Here is a 23,136-nt window from a genome sequence, read left to right on the forward strand (position 1 = left end):
GTAGACAATGGAAGCCACAGGCCAGAAGTCATCAGAAAATGCCTGATGCTGCCTGTATTAAATCATTCCAGCCCTATTTTCACAAAGCACTAGCCATTCTTTCTTTTGAATCTCCCTGTTACAGCATCTGCAACAATTAGGTGCACTCATCTGCCATGTGTCTGTCTCCCTCTCTGGCCTGTAAGCACTCAAGAGCAGGAAGCATGTCTTTATGACTCCAGGATCCAGTCTGGGACCCAGGTAGGGAAGTCACTAACTGTTTGCTGGATGATTATGTAAAGAAAGGCAATGTGATCACAAGACATACACAGACACCAAAGCCCCAAGGGCTAAGTCTTGGGAAGACCCTGTAGGGAGAGGAGAGAAGAATGTAGAATGAGTACGGAGAACTGAGACTCCAGGAGGAACCAAAGGCAGAGGAATTTTCAGGGAGGAGGGGGTGGTTAACATTTTATTAGGTTCCGCCTCCAGATTCAATTCATGGGATGTGAGGAGGCTTAGGGAAAGCGGCTATTCCTGGGAACGCCTTTCAGGCTCCAAGCTGGGGGAAGTGCTGGGGTCTCTACCAAACATGAACAGCTTAGGACAGGAACAGCTCAGGATGCCCAGAGGTGAGAGGAGGCACCTTCCTCACACTGGGAAGAACCTGGCAATCCCCTGGAGTTCCTCATCTCCCTTGGCTTTACAGCAGTCTACCCAGGATACATTTCCATGTCAGAACTATAAGAATGTATTTGTCCCTGAGGAGGCAAGCAGCATCTCTGGGGGAACAACCCATCCCTTTTGACTCTGAGAAAATATGATCAAGGCTCCTACTCACCATGTGAGGTACAGTAGAAGTCTGGAGGAGACACCATCACTCTACAAAGGTAGTGTGCCCAGTGTGGGGAGGGAGGTGGGGGCCAGGAGGCTTCCTTACTGACCCAGCAGAAACCCAGGGGGCAAAGTTGTACTGTATGGTCATAGAGGGACCCTCTGATGGAGTCAGCTCACACCAAGGGAATGAATGGTCATCTGGGAGCTGTCTTTTCCCTGGGGAGTTATACCATTTATCATTCCTATTGACTACGTAAATATGAACATTTCAACAAAGTTTACTTTATTGTTAAATCCAGAAGTACTGGTAACTGAGATGGTTTTCAATTTGGAAAAATAAATAAAATGAGATAGCAGCAGCTAACCCACTTCTCTCCTGGTTTGCCAATTTATCTCCTCTATATATTCTGGATGTGATTACTGGCACATAATGACGCAGAAGTACTAGATAACGGCTACAAGTGTGCAATTTACCCTTGCAGAAGAGGATTAATAATTTTTCAGCTGCTCCAATCTATGGTATAATTATGTTACTGGAAGTACTATCCAAAACAAATATACCACAGTACCTTGTAACCAATTTTTAAATACTGACTTGTTTTCCTTCCTTTAAAAATATACATTAAAACTCAATTTAGTAGTTGATCTGACATTTGCCCTTTCCACTCTCTGGAACAGATTTCTCATCGCCGCAGGCAATGTCGTTTTCTCTGCCATGCACCCCATCCCCCAAAGCACTCTCAGTTATGGCCACCTCTTCCCTCCTGAAACCTTGCTGCTCTTGGCCTCCAGGCAGCTGAGACTTTTCCTACCTTTCACCATATATTTATGACTTTTCTCCTCCCACACCTAAGCATTCACTGAAGATCTGTTGTTAGCCCCCCTTTCTTCCTCAAGCTCTCCTCTCTCTGTGGGTTCTGCATCTCTATTCAAAGATCTCTCCGAAGTCCATCTCTGGGGGCTAGTTTCCCTGTGAAGTCTCAGGACAAATGCCCTCCTGGACAGTTTCTCCTGAGCAGCCTGGTTGGCACCTCAAACTCAACAAAAACTCAGTGGGGACCACTTACCAGGCTCTGTGCTCCAGGCTGAGGGTAGTCTGTGAATAAGACACTCCATTCTTGCACTTACAGTAACTAAATTCATCTTCCCTCCTACACAAGGGTCCCCCCACTTCCCCACCAATCCCAGAAGTCCCGTCTATATTTTACACACTCCTACCCAACACAACACCAGGGCATGAGTCCTTAGTGTCTCTGGTATGTTCCTCTCCTGTGCTCCCATATTTAGTGGGTTGTGAGGGTCCAGTTATTCACTGGAAAACCCCTGTCCTCTAACAGTCCCTCTGCATCACCCACATCAGGCCCTTGCCATCTACTGGCTGGAACACTCTATGCAAATGAATCTTAACTGATCCCGTTGACTCCTCTCCGACCCGTTCCAGACACAGCAGTCTCCCAAAGGAGACTTCTAACCCCATCACATCTCTGCTCACACCTCCACCGATCCCCACCCGCACCAGAATAAACTCATTTAGTCTCCATGAACAGGCAGTTCACCACCCACCTTTCCAAGTGCTCCCTTGTATGTGTGTTCTGCTTCAACAAAGCTGAACCACAATCTACTCACAACACTCAATCCACGGGTTGCCTGCCTTAGTGCCTTTGGTCAGTGTGTTTGCTCTCCCAAAAACTCTCTCCTTTCTGCACCCCGTCTCTGCAAATCCTAATTCTACCTGCAGTGGAAAACCAGGTCAAATACTACAGTCTCCTGAAATCTTTTTTTTAAAAACCAGGCTTCCCTCAAACAGAATCAATCTTCAGTCCTCTGGCCCCCATACCGTTTTGACAGGAAATGTCTTGGGCACAGAGTTTTGTCTGCTTGACCTCTGTACTTGTCACAAAATAGCGCAAGTACCTTAAACCAACTCAATAAAAATTTGAGGAGTGAATGCATGGAGGACCCCCTGCTGGTGACCTTCTGTGTGAGAACTGCTGAATTTTGAAAGGTAACATTCCACAAAGTGATCTCTGATCCCTTTCTATCAGTTAGAAAACTAAGTAGTGGCTGGGTGGCTCAGTCAGTTAAGCAACGGACTCTTGATTCCAGCTCAGGTCATGATCCCACAGTTCGCGGGTTCAAGCCCCACATCACGTTCTGTGCCAACAGTGCAGAGCCTGCTTGGGAATCTCTCTCTTCCTCTCTCTCTCTGCCCCTCTCCTGCTTTCATTCTCTTTCTCTCTCTCTCAAAATAAATAAACTTAAAAAGAAATAAGTAGGTAACTAATCAGACGTAGAACACTGAGAAGCCATCCACTTCTCACAAGTATAATCTGCTTCCTTTTGGATGTGTGTGTTCACATCCAAATCGATTCCCACCGCAGGACTTTCCTTCGTTCCCTGAGCAGTCTGGTTACCTTTTACCAGTTTCTAATCAGTTCTTTTGACACAGTACTTTTAATATTTCTGATTTAACTAGATTCTTCAGAGAAAACTAAGCCAACACTCAGAAAAGTCATTTAATTTCACGTTACATAGGAGGGGAAAAAAGCCTGAAGGATTCACATTATAGTTTTATCACCATGCCTCTGGCACTGAGAAACTATTGCCACAAAGCAAAGTCACACTGTGCTGGGACCATTCTGGGATGCGTGGCCATAAATGTGGTTAGAGACCGTGATGTCCCCCGCGGTGTAGAAGAAAGACCAGTGTAAAGAAGTCAATACCCATTTCAGCGGAGAAAACAACACATACGCACCCCTCAGCTGTCAATAAGAGATTTACTTCTTGAAAAGAAAACCTTTCCTCAAAAATGGCACATAAGGCTACCTTGTAACATGTGTTGCTGTACATTGGTAAATAAGGAAAACACTTCCACTTACAGGATCACATGCTCCATTGTTTAAAATTATAACATCACGTATAACCTTCATTATCACAACTGTTGGGGATGCTGCTGCTTCTTGGCTGGGGGGGGGGGGAGCTACAACAGTGCTACTCACAGTGGGGTTCATAACCACCAGCTTCAGCCTCACTGGGATCCCAGCTCACTTTAGCAGGAAGAATCCCAGGCCCAACCCAGGTCTGCTGTATCAAAGCCTACATCTTTAGGCTGAGAAGCAGTGGTGGAGAACAGTGTTTCTGGAACCTCCCTCTAAACAAGAATCATTTGGGATGCTTATAAAACATATATACAGTTCCCAGGCCCGTCCCCTAGCAATGATTCACGAAGTCTGAGATGGGATGTGATTGCGATTAAGTGAGATAGTGAAATTAATGACTGATTGGATGCCTCATTTACAGAAGTCAAAGAACAAACTAATCCCTCCATCCCATGCTGTTATCTCCACTACCAGGAGGGTTGTCAGATTTAGCAAATAAAAACACATGATGCCCAGTTACATTTGAATTTCAGATAAACAAATAATATTTTAAGCATATCGCAAATTTTGCTTGGCATATACTTATATTAAAATATTATTTGCTTGTTATTTATCTGAAATTCAAATCTACCTGGGCACCCTGTATTTTATCTGGCAACTCTATACCCTGATTTTGGAATATCTAGGGGAGGGGAATGAGTGGCAGAAAAAAATGGGAAAAATAGATCTGGCCCAGCTTATGAAGAGCTTTGAATACCATACTCAGGAGTTTAAAGCAATCTGTACACTAACCAGCAAACGTTTTGATCAGGGATGTGATGTGACCTGCATCCTTCACCCACTTCCCCCAGGAATGATCCGAAAGCAATGGGAAGAGTCTTGCTGTGACAAGAGTCTCTATCCCAAAGACCCTTTAGGATGGAAACACAGAGATTGAAGAGGTCATAGTCATGGCCAGTGACCACATCACAAAGAATAGGAAAGTTAAAAGTTCAAAACCTTAAGTTTATTTTGTATTAACTCTAAATTCTTCAAGCAATTATTTAAACCCTGCCCTGACTCATAAGAAATAATTTAAGCCAGCTACTTGACTTTTCACCACAATAACTTGTGCACAGCCTAGCCCTAGCTTGATTTACAGAGAGCTATTGGCAACTGGGAACAAAAGGAGATACAGTAATACACCAAAAGCCAAACTTCCAATGTCCTTCTAATGCCTACTTTGCCAAAATCTTGAACTTGGTTTCTGGACATCCCATGTATCTGTTATAAAGCCCCCATTTATAAAGTCAAGCAATTACTCAGCAACTCTCAGTTCCTTCACGTAGTCTATTTACTCTTATTTAGCTGATAATTCTTAGCAATCTTAGTTATCAAGTTTCCTAATCCACAGCACAGAAGCATCAGGGGATGAGTGACAGACAGTTAAGTGGCAGCAGTGACAGGATGGTAGAAAGGGGTGAAGAAAAACCAAAGTATTACATAAAGAATAAAAATGGATGCCCTGAACTATCAGGACACATTTAAATTATATAAGATAAATTTAGAAATAATATAAAACACTTTTGATTTCTGTTTAAGAAATAGGCTTAAACAGGGGCACCTGGGTGGCTCAGTTGGTTGAGTGTCCGACTTTGGCTCAGGTCATGATCTTGCAGTTCGTGGGTTTGAGCCCCACATCGGGCTTTGTGCTGACAACTCAGAGCCTGGAGCCTGTTTCAGATTCTGTCTCCCTCTCTCTGCCCCTCCCCCACTCATGCTCTGTCTCTCTTTCTCTCTGTCAAAAATAAATCAACATTAAAAAAATTTTTTTTCTAAATAAAAAGAAATAGGCTTAAATAAGAAGAGGCTTTGACTCTTAATAAGGTAAACTTTATTTACTTAAAATAAATATCTCACTTTTCAAACAAGTTACATAGTAAAGTCATACATTTTAACCTAATGATTACCTTGACTCCAAGTTTACTAGAAAACTGCCTACAGAATATTCTAGGTTATATTATTTGTTCCCCTCTGATTTTCAAGTAGCATACTTGGTCCACACCCAAATCCCTCCCTTCACTCTCAAATATTCCCCAAGAAGCTCAACAAGAGTTCAGCAGTCTGTAATATCCTTTTTTAAAAATGTTTTTATTTATTTTTGAGAGAGAGAGAGGCAGAATGTGAGCAGGGCAGGAATGGAGAGAGAGGGAGACACAGCATCCGAAGCAGGCTCTGAGCTGTCAGCACAGAGCCTGACACGGGGCTCGAACCTATGAACCACGAGATCATGACCTCAGCCAAAGTCGGACGCTTAACCTACTGAGCCACCCAGGTGCCCCTAGAATATTCTTACAGGAGAGGCCATTATGGCAAACTCCATGACCAGAATTAGTCTGGATTCCCTCAGGAAGAAAGGTACCTATAGGAATAGCTGCTATTGACAAAGAACAGGAGCCACATCAGGACTCCAATTCCTGCGACAGTGCAGGAAACAGGGCAGGAGATGCTGCTCTGCTAATACATTTGTATCTGTCCAGGACTCACTGCCAGCCCAGCATCTCCCCAAACACAGGGGACAGTGAACTCCAACCATCTGTGCTACGAGCACCCAACCACCTCCAAAACGACTTCTTCTAATTGTTTTTTTTTTCTTTTTGAATTGTGTTAAATTTACAGAACATAAAATTTGCCAGCTTAACTATTTTAAGCATATAATTCAGTGCCATCAACTACATTCACAATGTTGTGCAACCATCACGACCATCTTTTCCCAAAGTTTTTCATCGTTCCAAACAGAAACTCGAACTTCTGAGCAGTAACTCCTCATTCCCTCTCCCTCCCAGCCCCTCGTAATTCTAATCTACTCTCTGTCTTGGTGAATTTGTCTATTCTAGATAATTCATATATGCAATCATACAACCATTTGTCCTTTTGTGTCTGGCTTATTTCACCTAGCATAACGTTTTCAAGACTCGTCCATGTTGTAGCTTCTATCAAAGCTTTATCTTCTTTCTTTTTTTTTTTTTTTATTTTTTTTCAACGTTTTATTATTTATTTTTGGGACAGAGAGAGACAGAGCATGAACGGGCGAGGGGCAGAGAGAGAGGGAGACACAGAATCGGAAACAGGCTCCAGGCTCTGAGCCATCAGCCCAGAGCCCGACGCGGGGCTCGAACTCACGGACCGCGAGATCGTGACCTGGCTGAAGTCGGACGCTTAACCGACTGCGCCACCCAGGCGCCCCTATCTTCTTTCTTTAAAACGTTTCTCTTTTGGTTTACCTTCTATTTCTTTTCTCTCGCTTGATTCTACATTTTGTTTCTTCATATTATTATTTAAAAAAAATTTTTTTAATGTTTATTTATTTTTGAGAGAGAGAGGGTGCGCGAGCAGGGCAGGGGCAGAGAGAGGGAGACAAAGAATCTGAAGCAGGCTCCAGGCTCTGAGCTGTCAGCACAGAGCCCGATGAGGAGCTCGAACCCACAAACTGTGAGATCATGACCTGGGCTGAAGTCACATGTTCAACCGACTGAGCCACCCAGGTACCCATTTCTCATTATTTAATTCCATCCTTCTTTCCAACTTTGAACATTGCTAACCACTAACCGGCTTCCTCCTGTCCATCCATTTCCTTCCTTAACTTGACAAAGTTGGAGACGCTGACTCCACCTCAGGGTGTTATCTTCCTTACACTTCAGCTCATTACTAGTCAGGAAGCACAGTCCCTGACTGTGTCCCTGAGGGAGGGCATCCTTGCTTTCCACACTGCTGGAACACACTGTGTTTTCATGTACCAGCTGAATCCCTAGGAGAAAGGGTGTGTGTGTGTGTGTGTGTGTGTGTGTGTGTGTGTGCGCGCGCGCGCGCGCATGCGGTCGAACTATCTTTGCTATGCTGTCATGAATGAGCCTACAGAAGTATGGCAAGATATGATAATATGGTCTCAGAGTGTTGGGAGGAAAGCTCAAACATAAGGTCACAGAGGTAAATTGGATTCTTGATTCTGGAGGTAAAAGCAGTGTCCCCAAACTCCCCCCAAATATGCCCCAGTCCTTACTCTCCCCCTCCTGACAGTGGTACTACCCATGGGTAGATTTGATTTTTACTTAGTCATTGGGAAGAGTAAAGAGACTCCTGCATCCTAAAATATTACCTGGGGGCAAAAACTTGGCCTCTCACCACAGGTTCCCTCCTTTCTGGTAGGCACATTGTCGATATTAACTGGGTGTCTATGCTACCTGGCATCAGTCTCTTTGCAGAAAAGGGCACACACATTTCATTCTCACTTAGGTTCGTGCAAATCCCTCTCAAGGACTAAGATATTCTTGGCAATGAATTTACTCAACACAACTCTTTCTCTTTAAACATCACGAATACCTAAATTTAAATACCAAAAGACTTCAAGAATGTAACCTATTTTGTATATTGATCTGTGGTAATTCAAATGCTACAAAACTATTCCCAAAACGTTTGCTTCTCTGCAGAACAATAGCAATCATATTCTCTTAGAAGAAAGCCACGTTCCAGCACTTACTTGAAAGCACCTTATGAATATCCTGTATTAAGTAGACCTGTGCCCAACTTTCTCAGCTTCTTTTCCTGACTTCACAAAGGGCATACCAAATGTTAAGCAGGCCCCTTAACTTCCCCTCTAAGAGCTTGTTCCATGCTATGCCCCCGAACAGAACTCTTCTCCCAGGCACAAACCAAGGGTGCTGGGCAGATGCAAGCTATATCCTAGCAGCACTGAGGCAATCTGCCCTACAAAAGTGCCAGGTGGTGTGGCTCCATCCTGCTCTCTGTAGCTCTTCCTGGGGTGTTAGGAAAGAAGACACTCTTCCTTCCCTCCCACCCCAACTTGCTCTGATGTTGCTTGGCTGACCTGATGGTGCAGATGGATGCTGACTGCTCCTTCCATCAAGCCCAGGCTGGCCACAGTGCAGGCTGGTAGGTCTTACGCTTGGTTGAGAACTCCCTTGTCAGCGACATAAGTAATAGAGTCCTTTGTCTTAAAGCAGGGCCTTTCTTCCTTTCTTTTTTTTTTTAATATGGTAATTATATTGATGTCAGTTATTAAGGACAGTGGTGCCAAGATGCTACCACCTTTTTGTCACTAGCCAGGTGCCTTGGTGCAGTTTACAACCTGCAAAACTGTGTATAGCAGCCCTACAATGTCAAGTGGTTCAGGTGGATTTTCAGCAGTTTCTCAGCTGTCAGCTTCTCTGTTTCCTGGCTTTGTCTTGAGAGTGAAAAAATAAACTTAATGGCAGAAATAAACAATATTCCAATATTTAGAAATATTTGCTCGTTTCTAATAGGTATAGGAAGATTGCATTTTTAACGTAGGAAAATACACAGGACAAAATTTATCATCTTTCGCATTTAGAGATAAGAGAGATAAGAGATAAGAGAGATGTGAAAATAATTTAAAGATCATTATATTCTATTTTTAAGCAAATTCCTTACATTAGAAATTTTTAGTTGGAAAAACTCATTGTGTCCTCATCATTTTATATTTCATTAGAGATCTCAGTTTTGAAATTGAAGGTAAGAACTATACCCAAGGACCTCTTTTACTTTTTCTGTCACCATCTTTAAAAGGCCAATAAGAAATTTCTAAGTGTAAGGTAAGAATGTCAGTTTGCAAATATGTGGGTTGGGAATACTTGCTTCAGTCATTTATCAGAATAACTCTTCAAGATGAATGTAATTAAACCATTTCCTACTCCCTGAAGCATTTTGCAGGAACCTTAGTTCCTATACAAGCTCTTGTTATGTGAGAATATTGAGAGATTAGATTTCCCATGAAAAGGGGTGATTTCATCTTCCTGGTTGGAATTCAAACCTACAAGCCCAAATTATTTGAATTTGGCTTGATACAGTTATTAGATGATTAACATTTCAAACTGCATTATTTAAACCAACATGCAATTAACAAAGTCTCTAAACTAACAACACATCAGCAAGTTCTACAGTGACTTCAGGGAGAGTCCCAGATTGAATCAGAATAATGTAATGTAGTGTAATGTAATGTAATGTACTGTAATGTAATGTAATGTAATATGTACCACCACTGGAATCAGAGTCCTCATCCAGAAGTGTTCTAGGATGCAGGGATATAGGGATTCAGGATTCAAGGATCAGCCTTTAGGTTCAAAGCTATATTGTAGGAAAACCCCCAACGAGCCTCCGGGTGATAGAAAGGCAGCCCTTTACTATCACACTCTCAAAGTCTCAGAATGCTGCTTATCGGCAAGATTCTGGAATGTGGCATGGGGGTTCTGTTCACTCCTATCCTGTGAAAATGTATCACAGACTTCCTGGATGGAGGAATTGTTTCAGGCTACATAGGCCAAATCCACTAGGAGGTTAGAATGAATGACCAGAGGAAATAAGACCCAAGGATATAATGGCAACAAATTAGAGTCTTCTTTTCCAATTTGGCAATAATGAATCCAAATAAGATTTTGCTAGTGTTGGTGAACAGGATGTTCTCTAGAAGCCAATAACTTTTTAATTCCAATTAGAATCACTGTGACAGCTGAGAGGCTAAACAGAAGCAGAGGGCATACACACACACACACACACACATACACACACACACAATGGAGATCAAACCTCCCTTCAAGATACCAAGGCAGATGTCAATAACAAAGGGATTGGGCAGGGTATATAGTTGCTGATCCTGAAATCTGCAGCCTACACTTTTAGGGTACAAAGCCACTCATCTTAAAATTTAGAACACATTTACAGAAGTAGAAAAAAAACACTCCTAAAATTCATATGAAACCACAAAACACCCTTAATAGCCAAAGATTTCCTCAGAAAGAAGAACAAAACAGGAGGCATCACACCGCCTGATTTCAAGATATACTATGCAGCTACAGTCATCAAAACAGTATAGTACTGGCATAAAAACAGACAAATAGACCAATGGAACAGAATCAAAAGCCCAGAAGTAAACTCAAGCATAGACAGTAACTAATATTTGACAAAAGAGCCAAGAATACTCAATGGAAAAAAGTGCTTTAATAAACAGTGCTGGGATAATTGGATTGTATTTAATTACATGTAAATACATGTAAGAGAATGAAACCGGACCCATATCTTAAGGCACTCACAGAAATGAACTAAAATGGGTTAAAGACTTAATCCATTATGATCATGATACTGCAACTCTCCTGGTATTAAATCTGAAGGAAATAAAAACTCCAACTCAGAAAGACACCTGCACCACCATGTTCATAGCAGCATTATTGCAATAGGCAAGACATGGAAACAACCTAAATGTCTATTGATGGGTGAATGGATAAAGAAAGTATGGTGTGTATGCACACACACACACACACACACACACACACACACACACAGTGGAATATTTTTCAGCCATTAAAAAAACAAAACAAGGAAAGTCAACCATTTGCAACATCATGGATGGACCTTGAAGGCATTATATTCAGTCAGATGGAGAAAGACAAACAAACACTGTATAATCCCACTTATATGCAGAACAATAACAACAACAACAAACACCCAAAAACCTAAAAAAAATCATAGAAAAAAGAGATCAGACTTGTGGTTATCAGAGGCAGTTTGGGGGGGGGGAGAGGAGGGATAAATGGAGGAAGATGGTCAAAAGGTATAAGCCTCCAGTTATAAGTAAGTACTAGTATAATCTATAACATGATGCCTGTAGCTAATACTGGAGTATGATACACAGTTGACCCTTCAACAACAAAGATTTGAACTACATGGGTCCATTTATACATGGATTTTTTTAATATAAATATAGTACAATAAGTGTATTTTTTCTTTGTTATGATTTCCTTTTTTCTAGGTTACTTTATTATAAGAATATAATATATATTGCATGTAACGTACACACTATGTGTTAATAAGACTGTTTATGTGAATCAGGAAGGCTTCCTACTGAGAACAGGCTATCAGTAGTTAAGTTTTGGGGGAGTGAAAGTTACACTGGGGTTTTCACCCGTGCAGAGGGTCACAGCACCTGTAACCCCTAAGTGGTTCAAGAATCAAGTATGTTGGAAAGTTGCTAAGAGAGTTTGGTACAATTCCCCTGGGGGAAAAAAAAGAAAGAAAAAGGGAGTTCGTAATCCTAAGAGTTCTCGTGATAAGGAAACAATTTTTTTCCTTTTTTTCTCTCTTATCTTTTTATTGCATTTATGAGAAGATGGACATTAGCTGAACCTAGTATGGCAATCATTTCACAATATACATAAACCATCCTGCTGTACATCTTAAAATTACACAGCGATATACACCAGTTATTCCTCAAACTGAGAAAGATATACAGAGTATACCCAGATGCCCAATGATCAAAACTTGGAATAAAGCTAAGACTGCATCATTTTGGTATCAGCTCAGATATACTGGTCTACCTGGCAGCACTGGGAACAGGTAATACACACACTGAATGAAACGACTGGTTTGACACACACTGAGCCAGTTACTATATTCTGCCTGCAATCTAGTGGCAACGAGCAGTCAACAAGAGGAAAGAAAAAGATATCTCAGAAACTTGAAGCTTGTTTTATTTTGTTTTTTAAACATGGACAGCTAAAGATAAGGAGCTAGAAATCCCAAAAGAATATGTCTTCTTTTGGTAATACCTAAAAGAATAAGGGAGCATATGGAGAGATGCACAGAAATTAGGGATAGTTCAGGTCATATCCATCCAGCCCAGCCTTCAAGGAAACCACCATTTCTATAAGTGGCAAATGAAGTAGCAGGGGAGAGGGAGACAGAGAGAGAAGTCGGTATGTTCCAAGAAATTCTACCACCTAAGCAGAAACTACGGAAAGAACAGTTAAAAGACATGCTTAAGGTATCTAGAGATACCATTGTATCTCTAGAGTCTAAAACCATGCCAGTCACATAGTCAGTGCTCAACAAATTTTTGTTGAATGAGCATCATAGTTGTCAAGAGAAGGTATACGAATTCCAAACACTCTGACTTGATAGGCAAGTATTGAATAGTTTCCAAACTGACATGTCCAAAAATGAAAAAAAGTCAAGAAAAAATCCATTCATATGTACCAATACATTCTTGATGCTTTGATGTTCATGGTCCACCTCTGTTTTTGCCCAACATGCCAATCAACCAGCTAATGCTATAGAGGTTCTAAAGGAAAGTTAGTCTGTGCTACAATAGGGTATTACTCTGGGACAGCCAGGTGGGCCTTCCAGGGTGCTGGCTACTTCCACACAGTCCTGGTCTGGACCTGGTTCCCACGTGTTCCCAAACTAGATGTGTCAGCACACCCTGAACACATCCATCTCTCAGAAGCAGACTCCCAGGAGTGAAGCTCACCAAGACAGACAGAAAAATCAGAACGCCAACTGGCTAATTTAAATGAAACACAGAATTTCCACAAAGACTGGCATCGTCTGGCAGGCGCATTCCTGATGGGCAAGCTCTAAAGCAAGCTGAATTTGAAATCTTTAAAGGGCTTTGGAGCGTGGAATTAGAGCGAGAGGTCTTTGCTACAGGATTCATGTCTTTACAGACCCCTGGCCTCAGGCAGCCTTCCTTACAATAGTGATACATGTGGCCCCCAAACCACATCGGCTAAGATTTTTAGGTCAGGGCACCGCAACCCTGACCAGCAACCAGAAGGGCACTGACAACATCTGCATCAATGACTTTCCCTCCTGTTGGTCCTCTGCTACTGATGAATGCCCACTCAAAATAACACCTTCTTACTTTCGATACGTCCATATCCTCAGTGAGGTCTCAAAGTGTTAATGATCCCAGGGACTGTCATCTCCAATATTTGTTGAGATTCCGTTATGTACTAGGCACTGATGTGGGCGGTGGGGAGACAGTAGTTCACAACCCTGACAAAAACCCCTGGTCCCATGGGGCTCACGTCCCCTTTATTTTTGAGGAAAGCGTATTTCTCATTTGTGACTGTTGCCCTTATGTACTGTGTATAAATAAAGACAACAACAACAACAACCACCAGGGCGTATCCTCTATTAGGGCTTAGGAAAGGGAGAAAAAGATGTGATATCAATAGGTGACTACACTGTTGGAATCCATGAACAAAAAGTGAATTTTTACATCTGCCCTCCCCCCCTTGAGATACCGGAGTGGTATATTTCTGCCAACAATTGAGAATACTGTATTCTCCTAGAAGTAACCCCAGTCCAGAGGCCTTTAAATGAAAATGTTGGAGAACTGGAAAGGCAGATGGGATGAGGAGCTGGGATGGGTGGCAGTCTGGCTCTCCCAACAGGCAGGGATGCATTAGGCAAGTCAGGTACACTCCCAAGTCCCCCCCTCATTTTTAAGGTGACAGGGTCTGCCTAAAACACTAAGACATCAGCAACTGGGAAATACCATGATCTCCCTTGATAATAGGAACCAATCCTTATTCGCAGTCTCCCTTACAGGGCCCTGGGCCATGCCCCACACACAAAAGCTACTGCACAAATAGTGCTTTATCAAACACAGAACCTATTGTAACACGAGAGGGGCAGCTGAAGTCGCAGAAAAGATGTATAAAAATTTCTGTCGGGATGCCTGGGTGGCTCAGTCAGTTAAGCGTCCGACTTCGGCTCAGGTCGTGATCTCACAGTTTGTGGGTTTGAACCCTGCCTGGGGCTCTGTGCTGAAAGCTCAGAGCCTGGAGCCCGCTTCGGATTCTGTGTCTCCCTCTCTCTCAGCCCCTCCCCCACTTGTGCTCCGTCTCTCTTTCTCGCAAAAGGAAACAAAACAAGACAAACCTTAAAAAAAAAAATTGTGTTGTTCTTTAGCTATTAAACCCTTTATTCACGAGCTTTGCTCGCTGTTTTCGTCTTAATGGTCTTTTGCACTGCCGGTAACTTCTTAAATGCCAGAACTGAGAGACTGTTTGGAATCCTTCCTGCAGGACCCTGCAGCCACCAGGGCGCCTGCATGGCTCAGTCGGTTAAGTGTCCGACTCTTGCTTTTGGCTCAGGTCTTGATCTCACAGAGATCATGGAATCCCACGTCGTGCTCCGCTGCGCTCACAGCACCGGGCCTGCTTGGGATTCTCTTTCTCCTTCTCTGCCCCTCCCCTGCTCTTGTGCGCGTATGCCCTCTCTCTCCATCTCTCAAAACTAAAAAAAAAAAAGACTACAGCACCTGAGGGTGACAGATCTCTTCCTTTTCCCAGCGACATCCAGGCCTCCCCACTCTCCTGGTTGCTCCTCTTCCGCCATCCTCCTCATCAGCAGCCCCATAATAGAGCATTCTGCGGGAAACCACTGTCCCCCTGGTTGAGGTCACCGGCAGTGTCATCTTAAATGAGATTGCTCACAAACCAACTGTGCTTCAGTCCAAAAGGACCGTGGCTCACTGGACTCCTGGGACGCTCCCCAGGATCTCAAAGGGAGAAGTCTAAAACAAACTCTTCATCCTTCTGCCTCAGGTTCAAACCTGTACTCCGCATTACTTTATTTGATGAATCACCTTCTTTTCATCAACTGTCCACTTGTTCCGCCATCTGAATTCATCGAGGACCAATCCTTGCTGACCCTCCCTCTGAAACAGCTCTCAAATCCTGGCTTTTTCCCCACTGTCTCGGTCAGGTCGCGACACCTTACGTGGTCTCTCAGCCTCAAGTCTCTTTTTGCTTCTCTTCCAGCTGTTGATATTTGTTTCTTCGTGCTAGCAACATGCAGACATTTGTGATTTCTCCATACTAGACTATAACTTCCTTGGATACAGAAACCTCGTCCTTATTTGTCCTATTATCCCCAGTGGTAACACTATGCTTTGCACATAATAAATGCTCAATAATAGACTTTGGCAATGGAGCATGGATTATCTTAAATAAGACTGCACCTTATTCCCCCAAAGAACAGCTCGTTAGATAATTAAATATTTACTCTTTTTCCCAGCCCAATTAACAATGTTATATATACACACAGGCCATACACATAGACACCTGCACACACAGTCACTATCTTTAAGTCAATCTTCTAGCAAACATCAAGAGAGGCTCTATCTCCCAAATAAATGAGACATAAATTGGTTCATATTTTTTGTTCCTGGTCTTCCTTGAGAGAACGACAAAATGCTTAGTGCCAAATGAGAAATTACTTTGCAAATCTATATCCCTCAAATACCACCAAACATGGGTCATGCGTCTTTCTCGCATTTTGATCCCATTGCTGTGACTTAGTGTGGTAATTATATTACAAAGCTATTATTCGATGGAATGAAAATGGCAAAACAATTTAAATGCTTGCCTAAAAAAACTCCATTAGAATGCAATTATAAGTGAAATTACAGTGGCAAAACAATTGAAATGCAAGTCTGGAAGGTACAGTTATGAAACCATTAAAATGCTTCTGTTGGGGACTCACAATGTTGAGTGAAACCATACGCTCTTGGGGACACAGTTTTAATTCACTAAAGCAGTCACACTTATGGAAAGAGGAAAATATCACTGCTCCAATTGTTCCACAGCATTATCTGAACTTCTGAATGTCACCTAGGGGTGTGTAACACCAGCAGGGCTTAAAGGTGTATGGAATAAACTGATAAGAGAACCAGGTGTCATACTGTGTTTCCATTCAGCACCAAGAAGATAAAGGCAAGCTTAGTTTAGAGTTTTCTGAAATGTTTCCAATATAAAAGCTAGGATTATAATGTGAAATGCTTTTTATCCTAAAATGAAGCTTGCAGTTATTAAATATGTGTGCAGTTGTATTCCTAAGTATCTATCTCCTTAAAATGTTCTGCTGATGCACTCCTTTTGCAACATCTTGATAAATATTTTGATTCCCAGCCTTATAGTAGATACAGCTGCTCACCAAAAGAAAAAAAAACACACACACAAAGGCAAAATACAGTGCTGGATACATACGAGGTACACTGAAATGATCAATTTGACAAACGACTAAGGACCCTCCTCAAAATTACGTTCTGTATTTTGATGGCTGAACACAGAGATGAGTCTACCAGCAAAAACAGGCAAAATACGTCCCACCCCCACCCTCTGTCCCTCACAGTCCGCTTCCAAGGATCTATCTCTTTCAGCTAAGTCAATAAAAAAATAGATGCTAGGACGGGGTCATATAAAGAAACAAGTGTTAAAGGCATGAGATGTAAATCTTTTTCTCATGATTTTCTCTCTTTCACTGTCACAGAGCAGGTTAGAAAATGGCATTTAATCGCATTTTTTCCCCACAGAAAATTTCACAGCATCAATGATTATAACATTACTCAACAAAATTACTCAGTTTCCACAAAAAGACTTGCAGACTTTTGTTTATCAAAGTTTAGTTTTAAAAAGTCCCTTGAAAATATAGATGCCAAGTACTCTTACTCTCACAGACTCTGAGACACATATAGATTTCATATGCACATAAACATGTTGTCTGGGGTATGCTTAGCAAAAGGGGTTTGAAAGTCCTCCTACCTTAATCTACTGAATGCTTGACGTGGACTTAAATTGTTGGGGCTATGTGGCTGTGTGCATGTTTCTTGGCCTTCTTATTTTCCCTTCCACAAGGGAGGGTTCCTTTGAACCTCAAGGTCATGGTAACTTCTGCTATCTAGATATTTGATAGAGAAGTTGTATTATTTTTACACATATAATTTAGATATTAATATGATTTGAAATAGATTCAAAAAAATTTTTTTAGTTCATTTATTTATTTTGAGAGAGAGAGCGTGCATGTGAGTGAGCACAAGCAGGGGAGGGACAGAGACAGGAGGGACAGAGAGAATCCCAAGCAGGCTCCACACTATCAGTGCAGAGCCTTATGTGGGACTTGAACTCACGAACTGTGAGATTATGACCTGAGCTGAGATCAAGAGTTGGATGCTTAAGTGACTGAGCCACCCAGCTGCCCGATTTGAAATAGATTTTTAAAGCATATGAGGAAGTTCTTCCAGTTTAGGCACAGAGGTACAAGCTTTGAAAAAGAAAAAGTCATCTAGAGAAAATTCTATGAATAAAACTAACTGAAAAAAATAAACAAGCAAACATACCCATAGATTATAGGAAAAAAAAAAACTAGCGGGGTCCCAAAAGTATTTAAATCATAGTATTATACATAAAATTTGAAATTCAGAATTTTAAATCACATTTGTCAGAGTTTTGTAGAATTAACCTCTATATTTAGAAAAGTACCAAATATGTTTTCATATAGTAGTCTTATTAACTTCCAAGGACATATCTTTAGAAGTTAATAAAGGAGAAACCAATAAAACATTTATAATAATATAAAACATACTGCTCTTAATTTGAAATGCATAAACATATAAGTTGGATTGATGGATGGATAGATGAAAGAGAAAATACGGTAAATGTTAACTATAGGATCTAGGTAGTGGATATATACAGGCATCATTGTGCAATATTTTTGATTCTTTTGCATGTTTAAAGCTGTTCCTAATAATGTAGTGGTGAGGGGGGAAGCAGTGCTCTGGATGAAAAGTAAGTATTCTATTTGTTAACAGTGCTCTACAAATAAGCCAGTTTCAGAATCTGTGTCACAGGCATGATGCACTCACCTAGCCATCCGGATCCTGAATTTGGAATGCACAGGTCTGTCTCAGCGCTGGGCAACACGAAGCCAACAACAAACACCTCCACACCATCCGCCATAAGGGCCATGCCCAGCACAAAGAAAAGGGCCCACTGGAAACGGCCGTGACCACACTCTTGGATTATCAGCTCGTACTGCTGGGCTAGTTCCTCCTCATCAGCTTTCCTCTCTGACTCCAGCTCCTGGCGGTCCTTGTGCACATCGCCCTTAGGCTGCCCCACTGACACAATGCTGTCCTTCCCTTGGTTCATACTGGGGATGCCCTGATACTCCCCTTCATAGATTTCATCATCTTCATCGTGGCCCTCGGTAGCTTCACTGGAGCCTTCATCATCATTGGCCTCCCCATTATAGGTCTCTCCAGGTGGGTAATAGTCATCATCCTCTTCTTCATCTTGGAACCGACTATAAGACCGCTGGGTGTATTCATCCTGGGCCCGGTCCACTGCCTGGTTCACCTTCTTTACAGTTTGTTTCTTCACCTCCCGGGCAATGTCCTTGGCGCCCTTCATCAGTGAAGTCCTATCCTTGTAACAGTCTTCCATCTTATCTCAACTGATGGCAAATGCGAAGATGGGAAGTTTTCAGACTCTGATCAGTGGGTCAGCCCTGACGGCATCATCCACTTTGGCTTCAAAACAGAACTGCAAAAGAAGAAAAGCCATACAAGATACTTAGTATTCCTTTCTTGTCTTTTTCACCATCTATCCCTTGGTCTCTGGTCTCTTTTCACTGTCCCCCTCAGACTAAGACACAGAATTAGCTTTGCATGGAATGCACAGGAATTCCCTGAGGATAAAACAGGATGTCTGGAACCTCGAAAAGTACATCCAACACATTTGGATTGAGAAAAATAGTATTGCTCACAGACATATACACACACTGCAAAGTCAAAACCAGAACATGAGAAGAATCCTGTCTGAACTTATTTCCTAGTATTAAAAAAAAAAAAAGCAGGCAAGCAGCCCCATATACAATGCTATTGAGTCATATATATATTTGTAAAATGCATTTTACCTCTCCTTTCATTGTATTTCCTTCCAATAAATAACAAAGACTCACGCAGTGCCCCCAAACTGCAATTGAGTATTTGCCGTAGTATAACGGTCATGTCGGTAGGAAATGGGTAGAGTTTATCAAATGATTTCACAGATGCCTTTGATAAACATTGAATTAGAACAATAGGCTTGTCTAGTTGGGGTCTGTCCTTTCGGAAGTCACCCCCAGGCCAGCAGTGACAGGTAAGCCACATGCAATGTCCCGTCACAACCCCACCTTATAAGTACTCCAGGCTTTGTCTCTATGTCCTTCATCTCTGGACACACACACCCCCCTCATCCTACTGTTATTCCAGTTGACTGCTGTCCTGGATACCTGTCATGGGTCTCCCATGGCCCACTGTTTGGTTTTCTATATCACTGAGACAAAAGGCTTGGCTTACATTTGGGCTGAACCCATGGTAATAGATGGCTCACTTGTCCACTGAGCTGTCTCCTCTGGTGGCCCACAGTTGTACATAGAGGATATAATGGTGAGAAAGTCATCCCCCCTATCATTAAATCCCCAAGCCCTACTCTGTGGCAGTGTTGCAAAGCATGAGTTATGCAATACTAATTTCTACCTCCTCTTTGTACCTAGTGTAAGATACTTGGTGAATGGCTTACAAACATACACTTAAACTGCTCATTCAGACATCACAAACAAACGCAGTAATAAAGACAAAAAGATGTTTGTTTATAAATGGACTGTGCATCATTACCACCGAATGACTGTAAATGCCCGCGAGGCAAACAGAAGCCTGGTTCTGCACAGCCCTGTGTTTTGGAAGACAGTAAAATGAAATTAAAATAAACATATGATTATAAGGTTTTTGCCAAATGTCGTAATGGAGGGTTTTTCTGTTTCTTCTCCTTTTTCTTTCTCTCTTTCTGTTTTTTTTTTTTTTTCTTTTGGAGGGCTGACAGTAAGGGGAAGCAAGAGATGGGAGGATCCATGAAGAGAGTAAGAAACGATGGGAAGGCAGTTGGAAGAGGTTGAGGCTGGAGGCTCAGAGACTCAAGAAGGAGGCAGGAAAGAAGAGAGAAGGAGAAGGCAATGTTGGGGACAGAGAGATACTTCCTACTTTAAAAATTAAAAGTAAAGGGGCACCTGGGTGGCTCAGTCAGCTAAGCGTCTGACTTCGGCTCAGGCCGTGATCTCACAGTTCACGAGCTCGAGCCCCGTGTCCGGCTCTGTGCTGACGGCTCAGAGCCTGGAGCCTGCTTCAGATTGTGTCTCCCTGTCTCTCTGACCCTCCCCCATTCATACTCTCTCACTCTCTCTCTCCCGAAAATGAACATTAAAAATTTTTTAAAAAAATTAAAAGTAAAATTAAGTCAGTTCACCCAGTAAATAAAGCCAACTGCTCTACTATCCATAGACTGATGATCATATCAGACGCTGCACACGAGCTGCTTCCCCTGCATGACCAGTACAGGCACCGGACACACTGGTACGTGAGGAACAATGTGCTGAGGGGGAAGCAGAGCCTGGGCCATGGTGGTACCACCATGGGAGCAGCCATGCTTCTTAGTAACCGAGAGCTTCTACAATGGCTCTTTTAAAGAAATGCTACATAAGCTGACCGGATTTGGCGTTTCTGCTTTTGTTCCGAGCCACAAATGTTCTTACCACATGCTTTAAGGACCCCCAAAAAGGTCTTTGTGTGGGGGCCACCCACCTCTAGAAGAGGAAACACACATGGGGTCTTGAATGGCATGGTTATGACTGCAAAGTCGACAATTCTAACCCTGTATGTAATCTAATCATATGCACAATGAGGGAAAAAAAAGAAAAACTTTGCAATCAAACATTATAGGTTTGAAAAAAAAATGCTGCATGTAAAAGTCTTAGTTTTCATTCTGGGGCAAATAAAGGAATGTGTATATATAAGGGCTCTTTTTTGACTCAAGGTTCCTCAATCAAGGCTCCAGTTGATTTTCAGATTCTTGACACAAGAGACTGGGTCTTGTGGTTTGCAGTCTCACTAAAACAAAGATTTTTCAGCGTTTTCGCACATGTAAGGGAAGGCACGAATACTTACTCAAAAATATGTTTAAAATCAGATGTCTGTAGATGTTGCCATTGGGGGACACTGGGTGAAAGGCATAGGGGGTCTGTATTATCTCTAACAACATGTGAATCGACAATGATCCCACCATAAAATGTCAAACAAGAGAACAAGTCTGTACCGCCTTTATGAAGCAATCTTCATGTTGCTGGCAGGCAGATTATTCAGGGGCAGAGTGGCCTGTGGCCATTCCTCTCTCTGGTAAATGGAAAATGCAAAAAGCCTGCCTCACTGCAGACTCCACCAGGAAAATGGCATATTGGTACCTGTACTGGAAGGTTCTCAAGGTGTGGCCCGCACACCAGTTATGGCCTATGAGGAGGTCCACGGGCAGCTGCATATTGCATCATCGATGTCTGCAAATGATACGCCTCTGTTTAGGGTGAATCACTGAGTCAGACCACATAATACGCTCCAGACATCGTTTTAATAAAAACTGATTTGATTTAGAGCATACTCTATGCCAGGCATTATGCTAAGAACTTTATATATGTTCTTTTATTCTTTTATTTAATCCTTATTTCAATCCTCCAAAACAGATCTTGCAGTCTCCATTTTACAGGTGAGAAGATTAAGGATGAGATTACATAAGTAGCCCAAGATCACAAAGCTTGTCGGAAGAGACGCTGGGACTCCAGCCCAGATGAACCTGACCCCAGAGGCTTGCCCCTCACCCCCTATCTGATTCGCCCAGTGCTCTTGCTGAGGTCTTAGTCAATGCAGTAGCATTCTTCCTGGTCGTTCTGATAACTTGTTTTCCCTACACAAAACTTATTTTATGGTCTCTTGGCGAAATCACCCTGTGGGTTCTGAACCAAGGAGAATTATTGTGATATCTTCATCAGTGATGGGCTTTATGTAGATGATTCCCAAATACAGTCTGGTTTGTTCAGATAAACCATCCCAACATGGTGGCTGTACTTCAAAAGAGAACACAGCGGTCATGCTAAATAAGACGCCAGGGCCCAGAAGGGCAGGAAAGAAGGCAAAGCAACGAGCAACGAACCTCCAACCACCTCCAACGACGTGCAGCGGCCAGTACTCTTTAATTCAAGTCGGCGTGCTTCTCCACGAAGTAAGCCTAATAATAACTGCCGTACAGTGTTGTGAGGATTAATAAGCTGACATTTACACCATGCCAAGGAGAAAAGTTGACGTACGTTAAGTGATTTTAATTCACGTTCCCCAGAAACAGAACCTGTGATAAGGAATCAGGTGCGAATCATTTATTAAGAGGATGACTGAGGGAGGACTGCGGTTTTAGGCAGTGTCCTGGGGGGCAAGCCACAGTCTCCCCCCGGAGTTATTCCCACTCAAGGCAAAGGTGCTGGCCTTTCACGCTCCCACTCCCATCTGTTGTTGGCCCAGGGCCACCCGGGGTGAGGATGGACTACAGGCACTTCCAGCTTTCTGTACCAAAAGGCAAGGCAGTTCCAGAGACCCACGCACAGTCCCCTGACAAGGTGCAGGTGTGGCTGGTGGAAGCAAAGAATGGAGCCAGAGGAGGAGAGTGGAGAAAATGAAGGGGCTCCAAGAGTATCTGGGCAGAGCACTAACAGGATCTCCTACAATAAGTTTTTAATAGCTACGTGTTTAGATGCCCTGCTTATCACGCTAAGGGGTAGGACCCACAGCTGATTAACAACTGTATTTATTTATTTATTTTTTATTTTTTTTATGTTTATTTATTTTTGAGACAGAGAGAGACAGAGCATGAACAGGGGAGGGGCAGAGAGAGAGGGAGACACAGAATCGGAAACAGGCTCTAGGCTCTGAGCTGTCAGCACAGAGCCCGAT

The 23,136-nt window shown here is 42.5% G+C and overlaps 1 protein-coding gene across 2 annotated transcripts in view; it reads right to left on the reverse strand.

Moving 5' to 3' along the window:
- SV2C (synaptic vesicle glycoprotein 2C) overlaps nucleotides 1–23,136 on the reverse strand; it is a 229,578-nt gene that overhangs the window by 151,200 nt on the left and 55,242 nt on the right. Inside the window, exon 1 of one of the 2 annotated variants that reach the window (XM_040450451.1) lies at nucleotides 18,196–18,775. In XM_040450451.1, the coding sequence (XP_040306385.1) occupies nucleotides 18,196–18,775 (580 nt within the window). Of the gene's footprint in view, nucleotides 1–18,195; nucleotides 18,875–23,136 lie in introns of those variants that run through there. The other variant, XM_040450442.1, reaches the window with a different exon arrangement.

This window comes from Herpailurus yagouaroundi, unplaced genomic scaffold, assembly GCF_014898765.1.
Source record: "Herpailurus yagouaroundi ecotype Mexico unplaced genomic scaffold, PumYag 29, whole genome shotgun sequence".
Lineage (NCBI taxonomy): Eukaryota > Metazoa > Chordata > Mammalia > Carnivora > Felidae > Herpailurus > Herpailurus yagouaroundi.